The sequence below is a fragment of the Ranitomeya variabilis genome, chromosome 1, assembly GCF_051348905.1.
Source record: "Ranitomeya variabilis isolate aRanVar5 chromosome 1, aRanVar5.hap1, whole genome shotgun sequence".
Classification (NCBI taxonomy): domain Eukaryota; kingdom Metazoa; phylum Chordata; class Amphibia; order Anura; family Dendrobatidae; genus Ranitomeya; species Ranitomeya variabilis.
Genome location: NC_135232.1, coordinates 643,521,951 through 643,544,440, shown reverse-complemented (window position 1 = coordinate 643,544,440; position 22,490 = coordinate 643,521,951). Strand labels below are relative to the sequence as shown.

Here is a 22,490-nt window from a genome sequence, read left to right as displayed (position 1 = left end):
GTACAATCCCGTCGAGGTGGGGTGGGCCCGTATGACCACCGACGGAATAGTACGTCCAGCGCGATCGGCGGCACTCACGGGGGGAGCGCGGCCGATCGCAGCCGGGTGTCAGCTGACTATCGCAGCTGACATCAGGCACTATGTGCCAGAAGCGGTCACGGACCGCCCCCGGCACATTAACCCCCGGCACACCGCGATCAAACATGATCGCGGTGTGCCGGCGGTACAGGGAAGCATCGCGCAGGGAGGGGGCTCCCTGCGTGCTTCCCTGAGACCCTCGGAGCAACGCGATGTGATCGCGTTGCTGCGAGGGTCTCTTACCTCCTCCTCGCTGTAGGTGCCCGGATCCAAGATGGCTGCGGCATCCGGGTCCTGCAGGGAGGGAGGTGGCTTACCAAGCGCCTGCTCAGAGCAGGCGCTGGTAAGCCTGCAGCACTGTAAGTCAGATCGCCGATCTGACAGAGTGCTGTGCAGACTGTCAGATCAGCGATCTGTGATGTCTCCCCCCCCCCCCTGGGACAAAGTGTAAAAAAAAAAATAAATAAATAAATTCCTAAATAAAGAAAAAAATATATATATTCCCATAAATACATTTCTTTATCTAAATTAAAAAAATAAAAAATAAAAGTACACATATTTAGTATCGCCGCGTCCGTAACGACCCCACCTATAAAACTATATCACTAGTTAACCCCTTCAGTGAACACCGTAGGAGAAAAAAAAAAAAAACGAGGCAAAAAACAATGCTTTATCATACCGCCGAACAAAAAGTGGAATAACACGCGATCAAAAAGACGGATATAAATAACCATGGTACCGCTGAAAACGTCATCTTGTCCCGCAAAAAACGAGCTGCCATACAGCGTCAAAGAAAAAATAAAGTTAGTCCTCAGAATAAAGCGATGCCAAAATAATTATTTATTCTATAAAATAGTTTTTAATCGTATAAAAGCGCCAAAACATAAAAAAATGATATAAATGAGGTATCGCTGTAATCGAACTGACCCGAAGAATAAAACTGCTTTATCAAATTTACCAAACGTGGAACGGTATAAACGCCTCCCCCAAAAGAAATTCCTGAATAGCTGTTTTTTTGTTTTTCTGCCTCACAAAAATCGGGATAAAAAGCGATCAAAAACTGTCACGTGTCCGAAAATGTTACCAATAAAAACATCAACTCGTCCTGCAAAAAACAAGACCTCACATGACTCTCTGGACCAAAATATGGAAAAATTATAGGTCTCAATGTGGAGACGCAAAAACTTTTGTGCTATAAAAAGCGTCTTTTAGTGTGTGACGGCTGCCAATCATAAAAATACGATATAAAATACCCTATAAAAGTAAATCAAACCCCCCTTCATCACCCCTAGTTAGGGAAAATTATTAAAAAAATGTATTTATTTCCATTTTCCCATTAGGGTTAGGGTTGGGGCTAAAGTTAGGGTTAGGATTACATTTACGGTTGGGATTAGTTAGGGGTGTGTCAGGGTTAGGGGTGTGTTTGGATTAGGGTTTCAGTTAGAATTGGGGAGTTTCCACTGTTTAGGCACATCAGGGGCTCTCCAAACGCAACATGGCGTCCGATCTCAATTCCAGCCAATTCTGCATTGAAAAAGTAAAACAGTGCTCCTTCCCTTCCGAGCTTTCCCGTGCGCCCAAACAGGGGTTTACCCCAACATATGGGGCATCAGCGTACTCGGGACAAATTGTACAACAACTTTTGGGTTCCAAGTTCTCTTGTTACCCTTGGGAAAATATAAATTTGGGGGGCTAAAAATCATTTTTGTGGGGAAAAAGTAGTTTTATTTTCACGGCTCTGCGTTGTAAACTGTAGTGAAACACTTGTAGGATCAAAGCTCTTAAAACACATCTAGATAAGTTCCTTAGGGGGTCTACTTTCCAAAATGGTGTCACTTGTGGGGGGGGGGGTTTAATGTTTAGGCGCATCAGGGGCTCTCCAAACGCGACATGGCGTCCCATCTTAATTCCAGTCAATTTTGCATTGAAAAGTCAAATGGCGCTCTTTCCCTTCTGAGCTCTGCCATGCGCCCAAACAGTGGTTTACCCCCACATATGGGGTATCGGTGTACTCAGGACAAATTTCACAACAACTTTTGGGGTCCAATTTCTTCTCTTACCCTTGGGAAAATAAAAAATTGGGGGCGAAAAGAATTTTTGTGAAAAGATATGATTTTTTATATTTACGGCTCTGCATTATAAACTTCTGTGAAGCACTTGGTGGGTCAAAGTTCTCACCACACATCTAGATAAGTTCCTTAGGGGGTCTACTTTCCAAAATGGTGTCACTTGTGGGGGGTTTCAATGTTTAGGCACGTCAGGGGCTCTCCAAACGCAACATGGCATCCCATCTCAATTCCAGTCAATTTTGCATTGAAAAGTCAAATGGCGCTCCTTCCTTTCCGAGCTCTGCGGTGCGCCCAAACAGTGGTTTACCCCCACATATGGGGGATCAGCGTACGCAGCACAAATTGTACAACTTTTGGGGTCCATTTTCTCCTGTTACCCTTGGTAAAATAAAACAAATTGGAGCTGAAATAAATTTTGTGTAGTAAAAAAAAAAAAATGTAAATATTAATTTTTAAACATTCAAAAAATTCCTGTGAAACACCTGAAGGGGTTAATAAATTTCTTGAATGTGGTTTTGAGCACCTTGAGGGGTGCAGTTTTTAGAATGGTGTCACACTTGGGTATTTTCTATCATATAGACCCCTCAAAATGACTTCAAATGAGATGTGGTCCCTAAAAAAATGGTGTAAAAATGAGAAATTGCTGGTCAACTTTTAACCCTTATAACTCCCTAACAAAAAAAAAAATTTTGGTTCCTAAATTGTGTTGATGTAAAGTAGACATGTGGGAAATGTTACCTATTAAGTATTTTGTGTGACAGATCTCTGTGATTTAAGGGTATAAAAATTCAAAGTTGGAAAATTGCGAAATTTTCGCCAAATTTCCGTTTTTTTTTCACAAATAAACGCAAGTTATATCGAAGAAATTTTACCACTATCATTAAGTACAATATGTGACGAGAAAACAATGTCAGAATCACCGGGATCCGTTGAAGCGTTCCAGAGTTATAACCTCATAAAGGGACAGTGGTCAGAATTGTAAAAATTGGCCTGGTCATTAACGTGCAAACCACCCTTGGGTGTAAAGGGGATATAGACACATAGCACTTACATATGCATATAGGTAAAGAACTGACCATGTGATTCTGACTCTCTGATACACAAGCTCTGTTCGTTTTAAAAACTTTTGTTTCCCCCTTTTTTTTCCTTTTCAGGTTGACCTTGGGGCACCAGCAATCCCTTCCAGGTTACTCAGTGTGATTAGCAAGCGCCAGCCTCTGGTGATTGCAAATCTGGCCACCTTTCTCTCTAGGTAATCTGCAAGAAAGTGACTTAAGATACCAAGATTGTAATTTAATCACTGGGTTGCAATGAATTATGTAGCATCAGGCAGCTGTGAATCAAGTATACAATGCATGGGCCCAGTTCTCCCACACATTCTGAATGATATGTTTCAATAACTTAATTGTTTTTAAATAGAAAATGCAGAATTGGAAAATATTTATCTACTCTTCAGATCACTCCCACTTTTTTCCTTTTCTAACAGTATTAAGCATATAAAATTAAACTTGAAGTTAAGGCAGGGATGACAAAAAAAAATAAATAAAACAATACAGCTTTCCTGCAGCATGGCTTACATTGCATTTGCAGATGTTGGTCTGCACTTAGAGGGGTATTACAGTGTCAGTGTAATGAAAAGTTATCTAATTTTCCAATATAGTCTTCTATCCATTTCTTCTACATCTGTGACTCAAAACATGGAAGTGACCAATGATTTTCATGCTTTGGAAGTAAATAACTGCAGAAAGAAGTCTTGGTGCAGAAAATAATTGAAAAATTGTATAACTTAAAGTTAGGGGAAGAATCTGAATTAGCCCTGACTAGATTTATCTCTTCCAGGATACAGGTAACTGTCCAAGAGCAGCGTTGCTATTCCAGAAGAATTGTCTGCGGAGGGTAGACAGTGCAGAGAGGATAGCTGACTGTGCTAGGTGAATTACAGACAGGGATCCCCCTAGCACAGAGCAGCTCAGACCTGTAATATAAGCTTTAATCACTGTGAACAGATGTACAGTTTTACAATAAGACAACCTACTGTATAGTTGTGTGCAGAGTATATGTGATGAACATTAGCATATATACCCAACTGTATACTTAGCGGGAGGGCACTATTATAATCGAAGAATATAAATGGTACCAATAAGTTCTTTGTTTGCAGCACTGAATACAGATAGGAACATTTCCTAATAAGATGTAGCTTTCTTTTCAAGACACCTAGTATTGGTTTGGTCTTTTCAGTAGGACAATCAGCACCATTGCCAGGGACATGTGAAGCTCGGGCAATGGCTGGTAAGCTAAACATGTCAGGAGTTATATTTCCAGCCGAAGAATTGTATTTGTATGTCTCACACCTTAGTCCATACATGTGTCAGAGTTGGAGGGGACCTCTGAGGTCAGTGTCCAACCCCCCCTGCTCAATGCAGGAGTCACTAAACCATCCCAGACAGATGTCTGTCCAGCCTGTTTGAAGACTTCCATTGAACTCACCACCTCTCGTGGCAGCCTGTGCCACTCATTGATCACCCTCACTGTCAAAATTTTTTTTCTAATATCTAATCTGTATCTTCTCCCTTTGTTTCATGGTCTTATATGTAGTACACAGGGACTAACTGTGATATGTACAGTCTTCATGAAATATGAAGTCAGCCCTCTGTGTAGACCTCTCCTAGGAGCAGATTAGTTGTAAACACAGGTGTGTACAACTCTTACCTTACATGAAAAACTCCTCTTTAGAATGTCAACCCACAATTCAACTTGATTTTTTATACAGGCAGTGAATAAGACTTTCTTTTATACGTTAACCCCTTCACAACCCCTTCACAACCTAGACCCAGCACATGACAGATTCGCGCCCATCACATGATCACAGGTACTGATGTGTTGGCATGACAACTCGGGGTCTGCAGCAGATGAGCATTTCTGCTACACATGGCAGGGCTGAAGCACCGCTATGTGAAGCACAAGCGATCAGAAAATCGCAGTTTTGAGTCTTATAAGACAACTATTGAAGCAAGTTTAAATAAAAGTTTCTAAAAATTTAAAAAATAATAAAGTTACAACTCTTTTGCCACATTCAAAATAAAACGAAATTCTGGTATCGCGCATTCAGAAACACCCAATGAAAATATAAAAAGAATGAATCCAATCCGTAAACTTCATAACGAGAAAAAAAAATCAAAACGTCAGAATTATTTTTTGGTCGCTGCAACATTGCAACAACAGGTGATCAAAACATCACATCTATACCAGAATGCTATTAATAAAAACATCATTAAAAATAAGCCCTCACCCAGCCCCAGATCATTAAAAATGGAGACGTTACTGACCTCAGAAAATTGCGTTTTTTATCTTTAGATTTTTTTAAGTTCAAAAGTACAATTTGTCCTGCAAAATACAAGGCATCACATGGCCATATTGACAGAAAAAAAACGAAAACTCAAAAATAGAAAAACCCTAAGTGGTGAAGGGGTTAAGCAATTTCTGATTTGTGGAAAAGTGTGATGGTTACATTATATAAAAGTAACATGAAGTCAATAAGGTCCAGAGGTATTCAGGGCTGAGTCTTTCCAAGAGTGGTGATCTGTTTCATAGTGTATTTGGCAAGTTGAGGGGAAAGGTTTATAGGCAAAGCCTCAGTATTAGAAGCATTTACTTTATAACCGAAGAGTAAACCATAATCAAAGATACAATGCAAGTTTTTGGAGAGAGATTTGTGGATTACAATGCAAGTTTTTGGAGAGAGATTTGTGGATTGCATATAAGTCAGCAAAATATCTGTGAAAACCGAGATTTTGTACCTTTGTCTGGATTATTTATGATCAGTGAATCAAATGGTTCTATGCAAAGCACAAATAGCTTACAATTATGGATTAAGAATTTTGACGAGGAGCCATAGAGGAATAAAGAGTGCATATAATCTGAAGAAAGGAGCCCAAGAAACCAAAACATTCAAGAGTTATGACCAAGAGTGGCCAATTCAAATGATCAAATGCTTTTTTTTGTGTTGATCTAGGCTCAATGATCCATTCCTGTTCACAATGCATCAGGTCTATGGTCACATGGGGGTTGTCCTCAGATTGTACAATACAAATCTGACCCGATCTTTGTGGATGAGGTCTGGAAGGTAAATGCTATTTATTTCCCGACATTTTAGTAAATATCTTCAGATATACAGGTTAAGGAACTACTGTGATATGATTTTAGTTGGGTTGAGGAATCTGTAAGGAATGAGTCGAACATTTTGAGCATATATGGAGATAAAAGGCCTAAGGCTATGTGCACACGTTGCGGTTTTTATCGCAGAACCGCAGCGTTCCTGCAGCTGCGGGTCCGCAGCAGTTTCCATTGCGTTTACAGTTAAATGTAAACCCTATGGAAACCGCAATCCGCTGTGCACATGCTGCGGGAAAACCCGCGCAGAAACGCAGCGGTTTACATTCCGCAGCATGTCACTTCTTTTGTGCAGAATCGCTGCGATTCTGCACACATAGGAAAGCATTGATCCGCTTACTTCCTGCATGGGGCTATGCCCACCATGCGGGAAGTAAGCGGATCATGTGTGGATGGTACCCGGGGTGGAGGAGAGGAGACTCTCCTCCAGGCCCTGGGAACCATATTTGTGTTAAAGAAAAAAAAAAAAAAAGAATTAAAATAAAAAATAATGATATACTCACCTCTCAGCGCTGCACGCGGCCGTCCAGTCGCAGGGTGGCTATGTGAGCAGGGCCTGCGATGATGTCGCGGTCACATGACCGTGATGTCACGAAGGTCCTTCTCGCACAGCATCTTTGGAACCGGACCGCCACGTGCAGCGCCGAGGGGATCGGGACGTCAGAGGGTGAGTATAACCATTTTTTAAATTATGTTCAACATTACTATTGATGCTGCATATGTAGCATCAATAGTAGGAGTAAACACGCAGCGGAAACCGCAAAAGAAACCGTGATAAATCTGCAGGGTTAATAACCGCAGCGGTTTTGCCCTGCAGATTTATCAAATCCGCTGCGGGAGAACCCGCAGAGGACCCTCCCTACGTGTGCACATAGCCTAAGAATGTTTTCTAGTAGAGGTATGTGAACACAACTGCTTCAAGGGATTTCCCATTAGGCAGGTCCCTGACCATGGTTTCTAATTCTTCAGGGGTAAATGGGACATTAAAGTCCTTTTTAACACAAGAGGCGATAGGACTGATAGTTTAGACATGTGTGCGATAAATGGATATATCTTTCTGATCAGAGACTAGAGTATTGTAAACATATCCACTAGAATTTGAGGTCATAATATAAGGGCTTGAGGGGAAGATCAGAATTGATCTGCCTCTCAATTGTGAGGCTTTATTATCCTCAGGTTAGCAATTTAACTTTCCTTGAAGATATAGCTTTTCCCCTCCTGGTTTGCTGTGTAAGCAGTGGGATAGAAATGGGATGCAAGTTTGAAAGTTCCTGACTTGTCATGGTGGGTTTCCTCAAAAAATTATATGTCCACTTTTTAGGTCTGAAGTAGCATTGAGCGAGCGTGCTCAGATAAGGTGTTATGTGAACATGTTCAAAACAACAACAGAGTGTCTTCGGTGTGCTTGAAAAATGTTAAGAGTCCCAGCGGCTGCATGTCTTGTAGGTGTTTGACAGCTGCAACACATGCAAGGATTACCTAACAAACAGACAATCCATGCATGTCTTGTGGCTGTCGAACAGCCACGAGACATGCAGCCGCAGGTTATCGAACACATTTTTTGAGGACGCCAAAATCACTGTTAGCACCTTATCCGAGCACATTTACTCATCACTAAGGCTAGGTTCACGTTGCGTTAGTGGGTGGTCGCTAACGGACAGCGTTGCATGGCAAAAATGTCGCAATTAACGCCGTGCAACAGGTCCGTTAGCGCACCCATTGACAGCAATGTAAATTTTGCCGCTAGCGCGTGCCTTTTTCGGCTCGCGCTAGCGATGTGCCGTTCTTTTGAAGCGCGCCTCGGACGCTGCTTGCAGCGTCCGCGCCCAAGGTCCGTTCCCCGCTCTCGCAGATCGGGGATCTGCGAGAGCGGGGACGTTAGCACGACCCCTACAAAAACATTGCGTTAGCGCAATCCGCTAGCGCTAAACGGATTGCCCTAACGCAATGTGAACCTAGCCTTACTTACATGTAGACCGACCAGTTCAAGGAGGGCCATTGCATGTAGAGGTATGGTGTTTTTCTGAGCCCGATGAGGTAGATGGAATTATTTTGATGCTTCTGGGAACAAACTATGTTCCAAGCACAGAGACTGTCAGTTGCTAGGGAGGCAGAGCTGGACTGGGAATAGAGCTGGAGTGACAGAGGTTTCAGATCTACCATAGTCCTTTGCATATCAATTCCCCAGTATTGGCAGATTATTATTATACATTTTTATACCACCATTTATTCCATGGCGCTTTACATGTGAACGGGGCAAGTATAAACAAGTACAATAAACATGAGTTTAGAGAGGACCCTGCCCGCGAGGGCTCACAGTCTACAGATCAGCCACGTAAAGGTATTACTGGACTTGTCTTTGAAACCGCTGCATGCACAAATAGTTTGAGGGTGAAATTGTTCTCACAAATTTTCTCTAAATAACCATTTTCATTTTTTTAGTGTATGTTGTGTAATAAATAAGTCATCAAATATTAGCTGTACTTTTTGGCCCCAAATCATAACTTGCTTTTTTTAAGTTACAAACTAGTCAAAATGGCGCATGCATTTCATGCATTTTGGGCATAGTTTAACCCCTTTCTGACCTCGGACGGTATAGTACGTCCGAGGTCAGATCCCCTGCTTTGATGCAGGGCTCCGCTGTGAGCCCGCATCAAAGCCGGGACATGTCAGCTGCTTTGAACAGCTGACATGTGCCCGCAATAGCGGCGGGTGAAATCGCGATTCACCCGCCGCTATTAACTAGTTAAATGCCGCTGTCAAACGCACACAGCGGCATTTAACCAGAGGTTCCGGCCGGGCGGCCGGAAATGAGCGCATTGCCAACCCCCATCACATGATCAGAGGTCGGGGATGCTTCTGAATAGTAACCATAGAGGTCCTTGAGACCTCTATGGTTACTGATCTCCGGTAGCTAAGACCGTCACCCTGTGGTCGGCGCTCACAGCACACCTGCATTTCTGCTACATAGCAGCGAACATCAGATCGCTGCTATGTAGCAGAGCCGATCGTGTTGTGCCAGCTTCTAGCCTCCCATGGAGGCTATTGAAGCATGGCAAAAGTAAAAAAAAAAAAAAAGTGAAAAAAAAAATATATATATAAAAGTTTAAGTCACCCCCCTTTCGCCCCATTCAAAATAAATCAATAACAAAATAATCAAACCTACACATATTTGGTATCACTGCGTTCAGAATCGCCCGATCTATAAAAAAATAATGCATTAACCTGATCGCTAAACGGCATAACGAGAAAAAAATTCGAAAAGCCAGAATTACGTTTTTTTGGTCGCTGCGACATTGCATTAAAATGCAATAACGGGCGATCAAAAGAACGTATCTGCACCGAAATGGTATCATTAAAAATGCCAGCTCGGCACGCAAAAAATAAGCCCTCAACCGACCCCAGATCGTGAAAATTGGAGACGCTACGAGTATCGGAAAATGGCGCAATTTTTATTTATTTATTTTTTTTTTTAGCAAAGTTTGGAATTTTTTTTCACCACTTAGGTAAAAAATAACCTAGTCATGTTAGGTGTCTATGAACTCGTAGTGACCTGGAGAATCATAATGGCAGGTCAGTTTTAGCATTTAGTGAACCTAGCAAAAAAGCCAATCAAAAAACAAGTGTGGGACTGCACTTTTTTTGCAATTTCACCGCACTTGGGATTTTTTTCCCGTTTTCTAGTACACGACATGGTAAAACCAATGATGTCGTTCAAAAGTACAACTCGTCCCGCAAAAAATAAGCCCTCACATAGCCAAATTGACGGAAAAATAAAAAAGTTATGGCTCTGGGAAGGAGGGGAGCGAAAAACAAACACGGAAAAATGGAAAATCCCAAGGTCATGAAGGGGTTAAAAAAAAATTCCAATCATTTTTGTAAGGTTTTGTGAAACGTGCGTAAAACTACACAGGGAGAGAGGGGAGTTAAGACTGGAGTAGCGTTAAAGCAAATGTGACTTTAAAAAGTTGCAATTGAGGAATCAGGCAAAAACATCTGTAATCATTAAACTCTGTCCACAATTCAGTAAACTAAAAACAAACAAACAGGAGAGAACGTATCAAATAGATTTCAAAATACAAGGAAATAAAAAGTGGAAAACAAGACAAAAAAAACCCACAGGTGCCAAAGCAATGATGAATCAGGGCCTTACAATTTTTGAGTAAAGATCTAGGCTAGTGGTCATTAACATTTACCTTTTATACCACTACTCCCAGTACGTCCTTAGACGGAACTCACATCTAGATTTTATTTAGAAGCATTTCGGTGTTGTACAATACAATGTTAATAATGTTAAATGACTGTTGATGTGGACACTCCTGTGAAAATACTGAAGGATACAATTTTCTGTACAGTGAAAATAGTTTATTTTTATATAAATGTAATACAGTTTTTATATGTTTACAATCTAAGTTATTTATATTTACATATTTGCTTGCAATGAATTTCCATTTGTAATCAATTCCTGTATCCAACTGAAGAAATATACAAATATTTGAAATACATCAGTCTCCGCCTTATCTTTATATACGGTAACAGACATTAAGTGTTACTTTAAAGGTACCTTCACACTAAGCGACTTTACAACGATAACGATAGCGATCCGTGACGTTGCAGCGTCCTGGATAGCGATATCGTTGTGTTTGACACGCAGCAGCGATCTGGATCCTGCTGTGATATCGCTGGTCGTTGCTGAAAGTTCAGAACTTTATTTGGTCGTCAGATCGGCGTGTATCGTTGTGTTTGACAGCAAAAGCAACGATGCCAGCGATGTTTTACAATGGTAACCAGGCTAAATATCGGGTTACTAAGCGCAGGGCCGCGCTTAGTAACCCGATATTTACCCTGGTTACCATTGTAAAAGTAAAAAAAAAAAAACACTACATACTCACCCTCTGATGTCTGTCACGTCCCCCGGCGTCCGCACTGCTGCTCAGAGCTTCCTGCACTGAGTGTGTCAGTGCCGGCCGGAAAGCAAAGCACAGCGGTGACGTCACCGCTCTGCTGTTAGGGCCGGCGCTCTCACAGTGCAGGGAAGCGGACGCCGGGGGACGCGAATGTAAGTATGTAGTGTTTGTTTTTTTACATTTAACACTGGTAACCAGGGTAAACATCGGGTTACTAAGCGCGGCCCTGCGCTTAGTAACCCGATGTTTACCCTGGTTACCCGGGGACTTCGGCATCGTTGGTCGCTGGAGAGCTGTCTGTGTGACAGCTCTCCAGCGATCGGCATCGTTGTCGATATCGCTGCAGCGTCGCTTAGTGTGAAGGTACCTTTACAACAAAAAAAATGCTGACAACTTAGTAGACCGGGACCTGGAATCTCTTATCCAACAGAGGTTTGCGTTGTTTTTATTCTCTTTCTGAAAAGCATGTTTACTAATCCCAGACAACATAAGAGTGGGAAAAAAAATAAAATTGCTGGGTCAGAGCAGTATTTTTTTTTTTAAGCTGATCTTAAGTGGATTTTAGACCTGGTGAACTTGCTCTAATAAAATGTCAGAATAACTGTAATCAGATTAAAATGAGCATTTTATGCCAGACTCATAAAATAATCATAACATTATGTGAGGTACATTTTAAAACGTATCATTCGTTCTGACATTGATTTGCAAAGTACACTAGTCTCATCTGGTATAACAGTCACAAAACGTGGCCTGCTGACAATTCCAATGTTCTGAACCTACAGCATCGAGTCATATTCTATGAGCTTGGGTCATTAGACATGACTGGGATTTAATCAATATGGATGTATGAATTAGGTCTTAATGTCAAAAGTGCAAATACTGGTTCATCACCTGAGACACAAGATGTGTAGCAGACAATTTATCTTGTGTATGGCCACCTTCAGTCTTTCTGTGCCTGAAATGTGCAATTAAACCTCATTTAATGACCTGTAGACCTTTTTGGCACATCTGGATAAACAAGGACTTAAAACTATAAGTCTTGTGGTAAAATATGATCTTGCCATATAACGTCTATAGTCAGATTCTGTAATGCAGCCAAAGTTTTCTTTTCTAAAACATCAATGGCAATTATACAAGACATTATGTGGACATTCCGCAATCATTGGATAACATTTACAGATGTCTGCAGGGTCCGTGTGTAACCCCTAACAATTGTATAATCAAATGTCCTAATATACTTCGTATTCCTCATTATGATCTGTTCTTGAAGTCATGAAATGAATTATACATGAAGAAAAAAATAAATAGTTCACTGGCTGATGGGCTTGTCACAATATAGATAGTTGTCGTTTTTATTGGCTTTACAACAAACTGCAGCTGTAAGCAGAACTTTGTCAGAATGTTTTTTTCTGAATTTTTTTACTCCATGAAAGCAAGCAGAGACTGCGGAGTAGAAACACATTTTAGCTTTTAAAATAACAGATTTGTATAGAAATTAAAACTGTAACCTATGAGGCACTGAACAGTGGATGCTATTAAATACTAATTATATCTGTGCGCTCAATGTGTAAAATTAGTGGAGTTGAAGAAAAAGATGGTTCATTGGCCACAGCACCAGAAAGCTGCGAATCTCCCACCTGAGACATCTCCTGAGCTTCTGATTAGTAGGCCGCCATTACATCATGTGCATGTCTGAGAGTCAGCAGAGGCACCCAAGGTGTAGGAGGCGGCTTGCTGTGCTCTGGTCTGGCAGCCACAGGACCAGGGTACTATAAAATGTTTTTTGTTTTGCTTAACTCAAAACAATTAGGGATCATATCTTTTACAATCATCTTAAATAATCAATGTCTGTGATTTAATATATGCTTAAAAAAGTGTTGGTAATTAAAATACCTTAACGAGTGTCTGTCCAACATGGCTGAACTAAGAGCGGAAACACCTGTACCTATTAAAACAAGGTAAAATGCAGTCTACATGGCCAGCAGATGTTAACTGAGTTACTAAGATGTAAAAATACATACAAACTCTAGAGAAATCAAGATATAATCTGTATAAATTAGTGTTTACGGCTCCAGATCACTTGTTAGCTGCAGGTAGTAGATATACATACAATCACTCATTGATTAAAAATATAGCAGAGAGAGCAGCAGCGAATAATATATGTACAAGGACTGATCCCAGGATTAGCTGGGGGTGATGATTCCAGTTACTGTGTGTGGCACATGCATACAAGAGGAGTCTTTTGGTTCCTCTGGATTTCTTAGAGTTTTAAATCCAAGCATTACTCTATCCAAGTCCGCCAACAAATCCTAAAGAGAAAATTATTGATATTAATGCATAAGAAGAAATAATTCGGCATGTAATAAATGTGAATTTTACAGTGAATTAATGTTATTCTTCCTGCCTCACATCCTCTGCGGACATGCATTTAAAGTATCATATTTTGCGTATTATTTGACACACCTAATTTTGAGGGAAAAAAAAAACCTAAAAAGGTGGTGCTTCTTGTAATCCATGTGTATTATTGCTTACGGCGGTGGTGGCTGTGGTGAAGCGGGGTCCCAGGGTCAGTGCTGGAGGAGGCAAGAGTAGAGCGTTGCTGCAGGCTGGGATGAGGGGGTGTTCGGATGTGCGCTGAGCTGCTGCGGGTGTTCGGTGCTACGGGGGCTCTGTCTGTGAGGGTGATCTCTTAAAGTGAGATCTATATGATTGCTTGTACCTGACCAAATATAAGCTGAGTGCTAGCTTAGAGGCCAAGAATGCATCAGATACACAGACGATACACACTCCTCTCTCAGCAAAGTTGTTGCCCAACTGAACTTAATTCTCAAAACAAAAGAATATACTAAGAGCAGGAAATAGGGGGGTCGCACAACTTTTGAACAGCTAGTCACTTTGTCCAAGCTTCATTTCCAAATATGGTGTATTCCAGTGCCTTCACTCCTGCATTCCAAAGATTCCTTCCAGGACAGTTTCAAGGATCTCCAAGACAGCTTCAAAGACACAATCGCCATCTTGCTACACCATATCTGACCTGACATATATAAGGTTTAATAATTGATTTCATTAGCCATTTTCTCCTTCACATGTCAACATTTTGTGAAAGCCCAGAGTCCCCGCACTTACATGGTTTACTATGCGGTGGACTCCAGGAAAATAGCTGCCGGAGGAGGCGCATGCGCAGCTGGAGATCTTGGCGCTGAGATCTCTTCTCCCAAGATCTTGGTGCCGAGATCTCCACCTGCGCATGTGCCTCCTCCAGCAGCCATTTTCCTGGAGTCCACCACATAGTAAACCATGTAAGTGTGGGGGCTCTGGGCTTTCACAAAATGTCGACAGAGCCCCCGTAGTACCGAACACCCACAGCAGCTCAGCGCACATGCAAACACCCCCTCATCCCAGCCTGCAGCAACGCTCTACTCTTGCCTCCTCCAGCACCGACCCCGCTTCACCACAGCCACCGTAAGTAATAATACGCATGGATTACAAGAAGCACCACCTTTTTAGTTTTTTTTTCCCCATTTTTCTCCTCAAAATTAGGTGTGTCTTATAATACGCAAAATATGATACTTTAAGATATGATACTTTAAGAGCCCCTGCAGCACCGAACACCCACAGCGGCGTGCCGCACATCCGAACACCCCCTCATCCCAGCCTGCAGCAACGCTCCACTCTTGCCTCCTCCAGCACCGACCCTGAAACCCTGCTCCACCGCGGCCGGTAAGGTATATCCGCATTATAAGAAGCACCCCCATTTTCAGGGAAAAAAGTGTGTCTTATCTCAAAAATACTGTATATATTTTTTTTCATATTCATACGTCCTTCTGATCTACATACTGCAGATCAGGAATTACATCAATCGTTCAAGGGAACCTGTCCGCAGGATTGTGCACAGTAACCTACAGACAGTGTCAGGTTGGCGCCGTTATACTGAATAAAATACCTTGGTTGATGAAATCCGTCTTATGGTTGTTTCTTAATCCTTATTGTCAGTTTTGTGTTAATGATATGCTCGTGTCCTAAGGCAGGGTTCATGTATGCGGTGCTCGGATTATATATTCATAATGCAGACTGCTGACAGGTCACTGATCCCTCACGGACCTGCCCCCAGTTTGCATAATGAATATATGTATATAGTGGAGGGAAACACACTTCTGCAGTCAGGTGTCTGCCGTGGCACCTGTGCTGCAGCATAATCGCATGTGTATTTTGCACTTAATCCCTTTTGCTGATTTAATTGAGCATGGACAAAAAAAAAAGTATGAATTAGTCCTACCAGTAATGTTTCCAGGAGTCCATCATGACAGCACCACCAGGAGCTTGTCCTATTTATCCTTGATAGGGACAGGAACACAAGAATTTAAATAGCCCTTCCCCACTACCACCCTTCAGTGATTTTCCAAGTACCACACCAGGGTGGGATGCAACACTTTTATTGAACTTCCTTCTACACATGTTCATAGCACATATCAGACAGGAAATCTGAGGGAGGGCAATATAAGGGGTGCTGTTATGATGGGCTCCTGAAAACAACATTACCGGTAGGACCAATTCCTACTTTCCAGGATGTCTCTCCTGACAGCACCACCAGGAGAAATACCAAATAACTTCTACTAGGGCGGGATTACTGCCTGAAGGACTTTCCTCCCAAAGGCCATTTGCTGATTTGCCCGAACGTCTAATTTGTAATGTTTACAAAAGGTATTTAATCTAGACCAAGTTGCGGCTCTGCAGATTTGGTCCATGGAAGCCCCAACGCTTTCTGCCCATGAGGCTGTGATTGCCCTCAGTGAATGGGCCCTGAGGTTTTCCTGCAGAGTTTTTCCTGCCACCACATATGCTGAACAAATGGTTGACTTTAACCATCTAGCTAAGGTAGCTTTTGAAGCCTTCTTCCCCTTGTTCTTTCCTGCCATCTGGACGAAGAGGTTAGTGTCCACTCTCCAGCTCTCTGTGAGTTTCAAGTACTGAAGAACCGTCCTTTTAACGTCCAAGGAGTGAAGGGAGAATTCTTTCTCATTGATGTAGTTCTGGCAGAAAGTGGGTAACACTTTCTCTTGATTCCTGTGGGAGTCAGAAACTACTCTAGGAAGGAAGGCAGGGTCTAACTTTAAGACAATACAGTCCTCCAGAACTTTTAAATATGGGTCTTTTATGGACAGGGCCTGACTCTCACCTATCCACCTCATCGAGGTTATTGCTACAAGGAAAACTGCCTTGAACGTTACTGACCTTAGCTGTGCCTGGTCTAGTGGCTAATATGGATCTTTGTGTAGCTCGTTCAGAACCAAATTGAGATCCCAGGGGCACACTGAGCTACGAATTGTGGGCCTAATACGCTGAGTGGCCTTTATGAATCTCCCCACCCAGGGATGATTGGCTACTGGAAAGTAAAAAAAAAAAAGGAACTTAGGGCTGAAATATGTACTTTTAACGTCCTAGGCCTCAGCCCTTTGTCAAGGCCAGCCTGAAGGACGTCTAAAACCCGAGGGATATTTTGGAACCCGAGTGACGGATACTGGTACTGTACTCTGGATAGAACTTTTTCCAGACCTTCCAATATGTTGCTGAGGTTACTGGCTTCCTGCTCTTTTGTATAGTAGAGATGACTAGTTCTGATAAACCTTTTGATCTCAAGATCTCAGTCTCAGAATCCAAGCTGACAGCTGCAACGTCTCTGGGTTCTGATGAACTAGAGGCCCTTGGGTTAGAAGATCTGGTCTCGCCGAAAGAATTGGGTCCTCCAACGTCATCCACTTTAGCAGTGAGAACCAGCTCCTCTTGGGCCAGTAAGGGACTATCAGGATTACAGCTGCCCTGTTCTCCTGGATCGTCCTCAAGACTCTTGGAATAAAGGCAAGTGGTGGGAAGGCTTAAGCGAGTCCCATATTCAAATTCTGAGCCAAGGCATCTACCCCGGTTGGGTTGTCCCTTGTATTAAGAGAAAAAAAAACTTTTTGTTTTTGTATTTTTTCTTGCGGCAAATAAGTCGATCTCCGGCATCCCCCAGCTCTGGGATAGCTGAAGAAAGTTTCCTCGTTTAGTAACCATTCTGAAGGATGAACTTTCTCCCTGCTTAGAAAGTTCGCCACTTGTTTTTTTTTAGCCTTTCAGGTGAACTGCCGTAATTGATTTTACAGTGAGCTCTGCCCAGGAAAATAGTGTCTGATAAGTCTTGTAAGTGACAGTGCCCGGGACCTCCCTGATGTTGAAGGAAGGGTACTGTAGTCGAGTTGTCTGAGAAGACGGACTTGCTGATTTTGTAGCTTTTCCTAGCATCTTCTCAGTGTATCCCAGATTGCCCTGAATACTGTGTGGTTTGAGGACTGGTTGCGTACTGATGTGGGCCACGTTCCTCAGAGATAATGCCCTTCCATGTGGGCCCCCCAACCTTTGACGCTTGCGTCTGTAGTGGAAACACTCTCTAAGGTCTTCCTCTCTCGAGGTTTGATGTAGCTGTCCACCATGATGGAGACTGCTTTACCTCTCTGGATAACGACATCTTTTTGTCCAATGATGAATCCTTGCAGTCTCATGCCGCAAGGACTTCCTGCTGTATGCTCCTTGAATGGAACTGGCTCCACTGGACGCTGGGAATACAGGAAGTCATCATACCAAGGATTCTCATGGCTTTCCTTATGGAGATGCATTTCTGTCTCTGTACCGTCTGAATCTGCTGTTTGATGGTCTGTTTGTGTAGGGGAACAAAAGAGTTTTCCTGCTGAATCCAGTATTACCCCCTAGAAACACTTTCTTCCTTTTTGGACTGCAGCTTGACTTCAGGTTTATTAACCACCCTAGCTTTTCCAGGAGTGACACGATAGTTGTTAGGCATTCCTCCATTTGTTGTGGAGAGTCTGCCACCAGTAGCAGGTCGTCCAAGTATGGGACGATGAGAATATTCCTTTCCCTCAGGAAGGCCATCACCTCTGCCATAAGCTTTGTGAAGATTCGGGGGGCGGAAAAGAGACCGAATGGCAGGCATCGGAACTGGAAGTGCTGTATCCTCCTCTGGTCTTTTATTGCGAATCTGAGGTACTTTTGATGTGAGACATGGATAGGTATGTGGTAATAGGCACTTTTTAGATCTAGTGTGCTCATTACCGAGTCCTTCCTTATTAACGGTATGACTGATTTTAGAGATTCCATCTTGAAACGCTTGTAGGCCACCCACCGATTTAGCGGTTTCAGATTTATTATTGTTTGATATTCTCCTCCTGGCTTCTTTATGGAGAATAGGCTTGAATAATGACCCTGGAATCTTTGGGAATGAGGTACATGGGTTATGGACCCTACCTACATCAGCTCTTGTATGTCCTTTAAAAAGTCTTTGATGAACTGCTGGAGACTGGGTCTGGGTTAGGCAGTATTTCTTGGGAGGTAGCAGGGTGAGCTCTATCCTGTACCCCTCTGCGACTGTATTTAAAATCCACTGATTTTGGGTAATCTTCCGCTAATTTCCCAGGAAATATTGTAGTCTCCCTCCAGCATTCCTGGCGTCACTGTCTGCTGGGTCTTGTCCTCTGATCCTGAAAGTAACTTTTACCTTTCCCACCATTGGGGTAGCTCCACCTACCGGACTACCCCCTTTACTCTATAATCCTGCCTGGGGTGGGAGTGGGTTCTCCGAAAGGACGGCATTCTCTTTGGCCTTTCTTCGGGAAAGCAATTTTTGTCTGATGCTTTTTCAAGCTGCTCGTCCAGAACAGACCCAAAATACATGGAAGGCCCGAAAAGGGTATGGAACACAACTTGTTCTTTAAATGAGTGTCCCCCCTGTCCAGGATCTCAGCCACAGAGCCCGCCTCGCTGCATTAGACAGTGCATTATTCCTTGCGGCAAAGCGAACTGTTTTGGCAGAGGCGTCTGCCATAAAGTCAGTTGCCATCTTCAATAATAGTAGAGACTTTAGAATTTTGTCTCTGGGAGTTTTGTTTCTAATGTGATCCTCTAGCTCGTCGACCCATAAGCTCATTGATCTAGCTACCGAGGTGGCTGCTATATTTGCTTTCATAACAGCTGCCAACGACTCCCATCCTTTCTTGAGGAGGTCTTCTGATCTTTTGTCCATTGAATCTTTAAGGCTGGATGAATCCTCAAAGGGAATAACTTTTCTTAGAAACCCTAGCCACAGGTATATTGATCTTTGGTACAGATTCCCTGACCTTGGTCTCCTCTAGATCGAAGGGGAGGCAGTATTTAAAGTCTCTTGGAACCTCAAGCTTCTTCCCCGCGTCCTCCCATTCTTCCAAAATCATAGCTGTTATGTGATTGTTAACCGGTAATACTCTATTTCTTCGAGCTCTCAACCCGACGAACATTTCGTCCTGGGTTGTTAATGGCTCAGTAGGGTCCTCCACCTGCATTGTACTCCTAATGGCCTGTAGGAGAATGTCAGTGTTATGGGAGGAAAAGGAGATTTTTGTGTACTCACCGTAAAATCTTTTTCTCTGAGCCAATCATTGGGGGACACAGGACCATGGGTGTTATGCTGCATGCCACTAGGAGGACACTAAGTAAACACAAAGAGTTATCTCCTCCTCTGCAGTATACACCCCTTGACTGGCCAGTAACGACCCAGTTCGGTAGTAAAGCAGTAGGAGTATAAGAAAAACCAAGACAAGTAAACTGTCAAAAACTGTGGAACAAACCACAACAACCACCAGCCAATAGGCTAACAGGGTGGGTGCTGTGTCCCCCAATGATTGGCTCAGAGAAAAAGATTTTACGGTGAGTACACAAAAATCTCCTTTTCTCCTACGCCTCATTGGGGGACATAGGACCATGGGACGTCCTAAAGCAGTCCCTGGGTGGGGAGCAATTGCACTGCTAAAATCCTATGTACCACTGGCTTACTGAGGTACCACTGTCTGCAGAATGCGCCTGCCAAGGGCAGCGTCTACCGAAGCCTGGGTATGAACGTGATAGTGCTTCATGAAGGTATGCAGACTGGACCAAGTCACAGCTTTACAAAGCTGTTGTGCTGAAGCCTGGTACCGAATGGCCCAAGAAGCACCGACCGACTGAGTCGAATGCGCCTTAATCCCTGCTGGGACAGGGGTGTTCCTGACGTGGTAGGATTCCTGAATAGTGGAGCGAATCCACTTGGCTAGAGTGGCCTTTGAGGCGGGTAGACCTTTCCTATGTCCCTCCGGAAGCACGAACAGGACATCCGACTTACGGAAGGGAGCCGTGCGAGATATGTACCGCCGAAGAGCTCTAACCACATCCAGAGTATGGAGAGCTTTGGGTTGGTACGATGGGTTGGTGCTGGACAGAATGACGGCAAGACAATGTCCTCATTTAGATGAAAGGAGGATATGACTTTAGGTAGGAAAGACGGAGAGGTTCTCAAAACAACCTTGTCTGGGTGAAAAATCAGGAAAGGGGGTCGGCAAGAGCCGCCAACTCAGAAACTCTCCTGATTGACGTAATCGCCACGAGAAAGACCACCTTCCAAGAAAGGAGGGTGAGAGATGTCCTGCAATGGTTCAAAAGGGGCCTCCTGAAGAACTCCAAGAACCAAGTTAAGATCCCATGAAGCCAAAGGCATTCTACAGGGAGGGACCACCTGGGAGACTCCTTGAATGAACGTCTTAACCGGCAGTCTGGAAGCGATCTTTCGTTGGAATAGAACTGACAATGCGGACACTTGTCCCTTGAGCGAGCTTAGGGCAAGGCCTGACTCTAAACCTGATTGGAGAATTTCCAGAATGGACGGAATGGAAAAAACCAGGAGAACGTCCATGGGGCATTGCACCATGAAAAGAAGATGCGCCAGGTGCGATGATAAATGCGCATGGATACGGGTTTCCTAGCACGAATCATGGTAGAAGAAACTCCTGGAGAGAATCTGGCTTGGGCTAAAATCCAGGATTCAACGGCCACACCGTCAAAGACAGGGCCCCTGAGTTCTGGTGGCAAATCGGGCCCTGTGAGAGAAGATCCATGCGATCTGGAAGCTGCCAGGGGACGTCGGCAACCATTTGGACGAGTTCCGCATAGCATGCTCGGCCAGTCCGGCGCGACGAGGATCACCGCTCTTTCCTCTGCCCTGATCTTCTTGATGACTCTCGGGAGCAGAAGAAGAGGCAGAAATATGGCAGCTGGAACCGATGCCACGACAGGACCAGAGCATCTGCCCCGATGGCGCAAGGATCACGGGATTGCGCAATGAACTGGGGAACCTGGTTGTTGAGCCTTGAGACCACATCCGGCATCCCCCAGCGAAGACAAATCTGCTGGAAGACTTCCGGATGGAGGGACCACTCGCCCGAGGCAAGACCTTGGTGACTGAGGAAGTCCGCTTCCCAATTCTCCACACCCTGTATGTGGATCGCTGAGATGAGCGAGTGATTGGTCTCGGCCCAGTGCAGGATGTGGGAGACGTAGAGCATGGCTGCTCTACTGCGGGTTCCCCCTTGCCGGTTGATATACACCACGGCTGTGGCGTTGTCGGATTGGATTCTGATAGGATGGCCTGCGAAAAGGTGGCGAAAGTTGCGTAAGGCAAGTGTGATCGCTCGAATCTCCAAGATATTGATTGGAAGACACGACTCTCTTGTGGATCAACGACCCTGTGCCGTGTGGTGATTGAAAACTGTGCCCCAGCCCAAAAGGCTGACTTCCCTTGGTTCAGGGAGGACTGTCGAGGGAAAACTGACTCCTGTCCCAGGCTAACAGCAGCGCCTGTTGCAGGGGACAGAGATGGAACTGCGCAAACGGAACGGCTTCCATTGCCGCAACCATTTTCCCGAGGATGCGCATTGCGAAGCGAATGGAGTGAGGGACTGGGCGGGAGAGCTTGTAAGGACAAGACCGACGTCGTTGGAGACATTGGAGGTGGCGGCAGAAGGCGGCTGCGCACAGGCCGGGTCACAGTTCTGGCACAAAGGGGTATTGTGGGAACGTGGCAACGCAGAACTGCAAGTGGCACATGAAGTAAAAAACACAGTGTGCTTTTTATTGCCCCTTTTTGCCTCCTTAGATTGAGACATAGTGTATGTCTATTCTCCAGTAAACTGCTAATAGCAGGGCTATGGGTGCAGAGAAGGGGTTAGGCTACTTTCACATTAGCGTCGTGACACGTCTCAATTCGTCGTTTTGGAGAAAAAAAAAAGCATCCGCAGTTGCCCGCAGGATGCGTTTTTTCTCCATAGACTTTCATTAGCGACGCATTGCGACGGATTGCCACACGTCGCATCCATCGTGCGATGGATGCGTCGTGTTTTGGCAGACCGTCGGCACAAAAAAGTTCCATGTAACT

At 43.8% G+C, this 22,490-nt stretch overlaps 2 protein-coding genes across 4 annotated transcripts in view; one reads left to right on the top strand and one right to left on the bottom strand.

Moving 5' to 3' along the window:
- STARD9 (StAR related lipid transfer domain containing 9) overlaps window positions 1-9,408 on the top strand; it is a 305,447-nt gene extending 296,039 nt beyond the window's left edge. Inside the window, exons 18-19 of one of the 2 annotated variants that reach the window (XM_077261521.1) lie at window positions 3,302-3,399; window positions 3,987-9,408. In XM_077261521.1, coding sequence (XP_077117636.1) covers window positions 3,302-3,399; window positions 3,987-4,047 — 159 coding nt within the window. In that variant the 3' untranslated portion in view covers window positions 4,048-9,408. Of the gene's footprint in view, window positions 1-3,301 lie in introns of both variants that reach the window. The other variant, XM_077261513.1, reaches the window with a different exon arrangement.
- A 3,851-nt stretch (window positions 9,409-13,259) lies between these two features.
- Window positions 13,260-22,490, bottom strand: part of CDAN1 (codanin 1) — a 162,905-nt gene continuing 153,674 nt past the window's right edge. For both annotated transcript variants that reach the window (XM_077261534.1, XM_077261543.1), the window contains one exon: window positions 13,260-13,533. In XM_077261534.1, coding sequence (XP_077117649.1) covers window positions 13,408-13,533 — 126 coding nt within the window. In that variant the 3' untranslated portion in view covers window positions 13,260-13,407. The remainder of the gene's footprint in view (window positions 13,534-22,490) is intronic.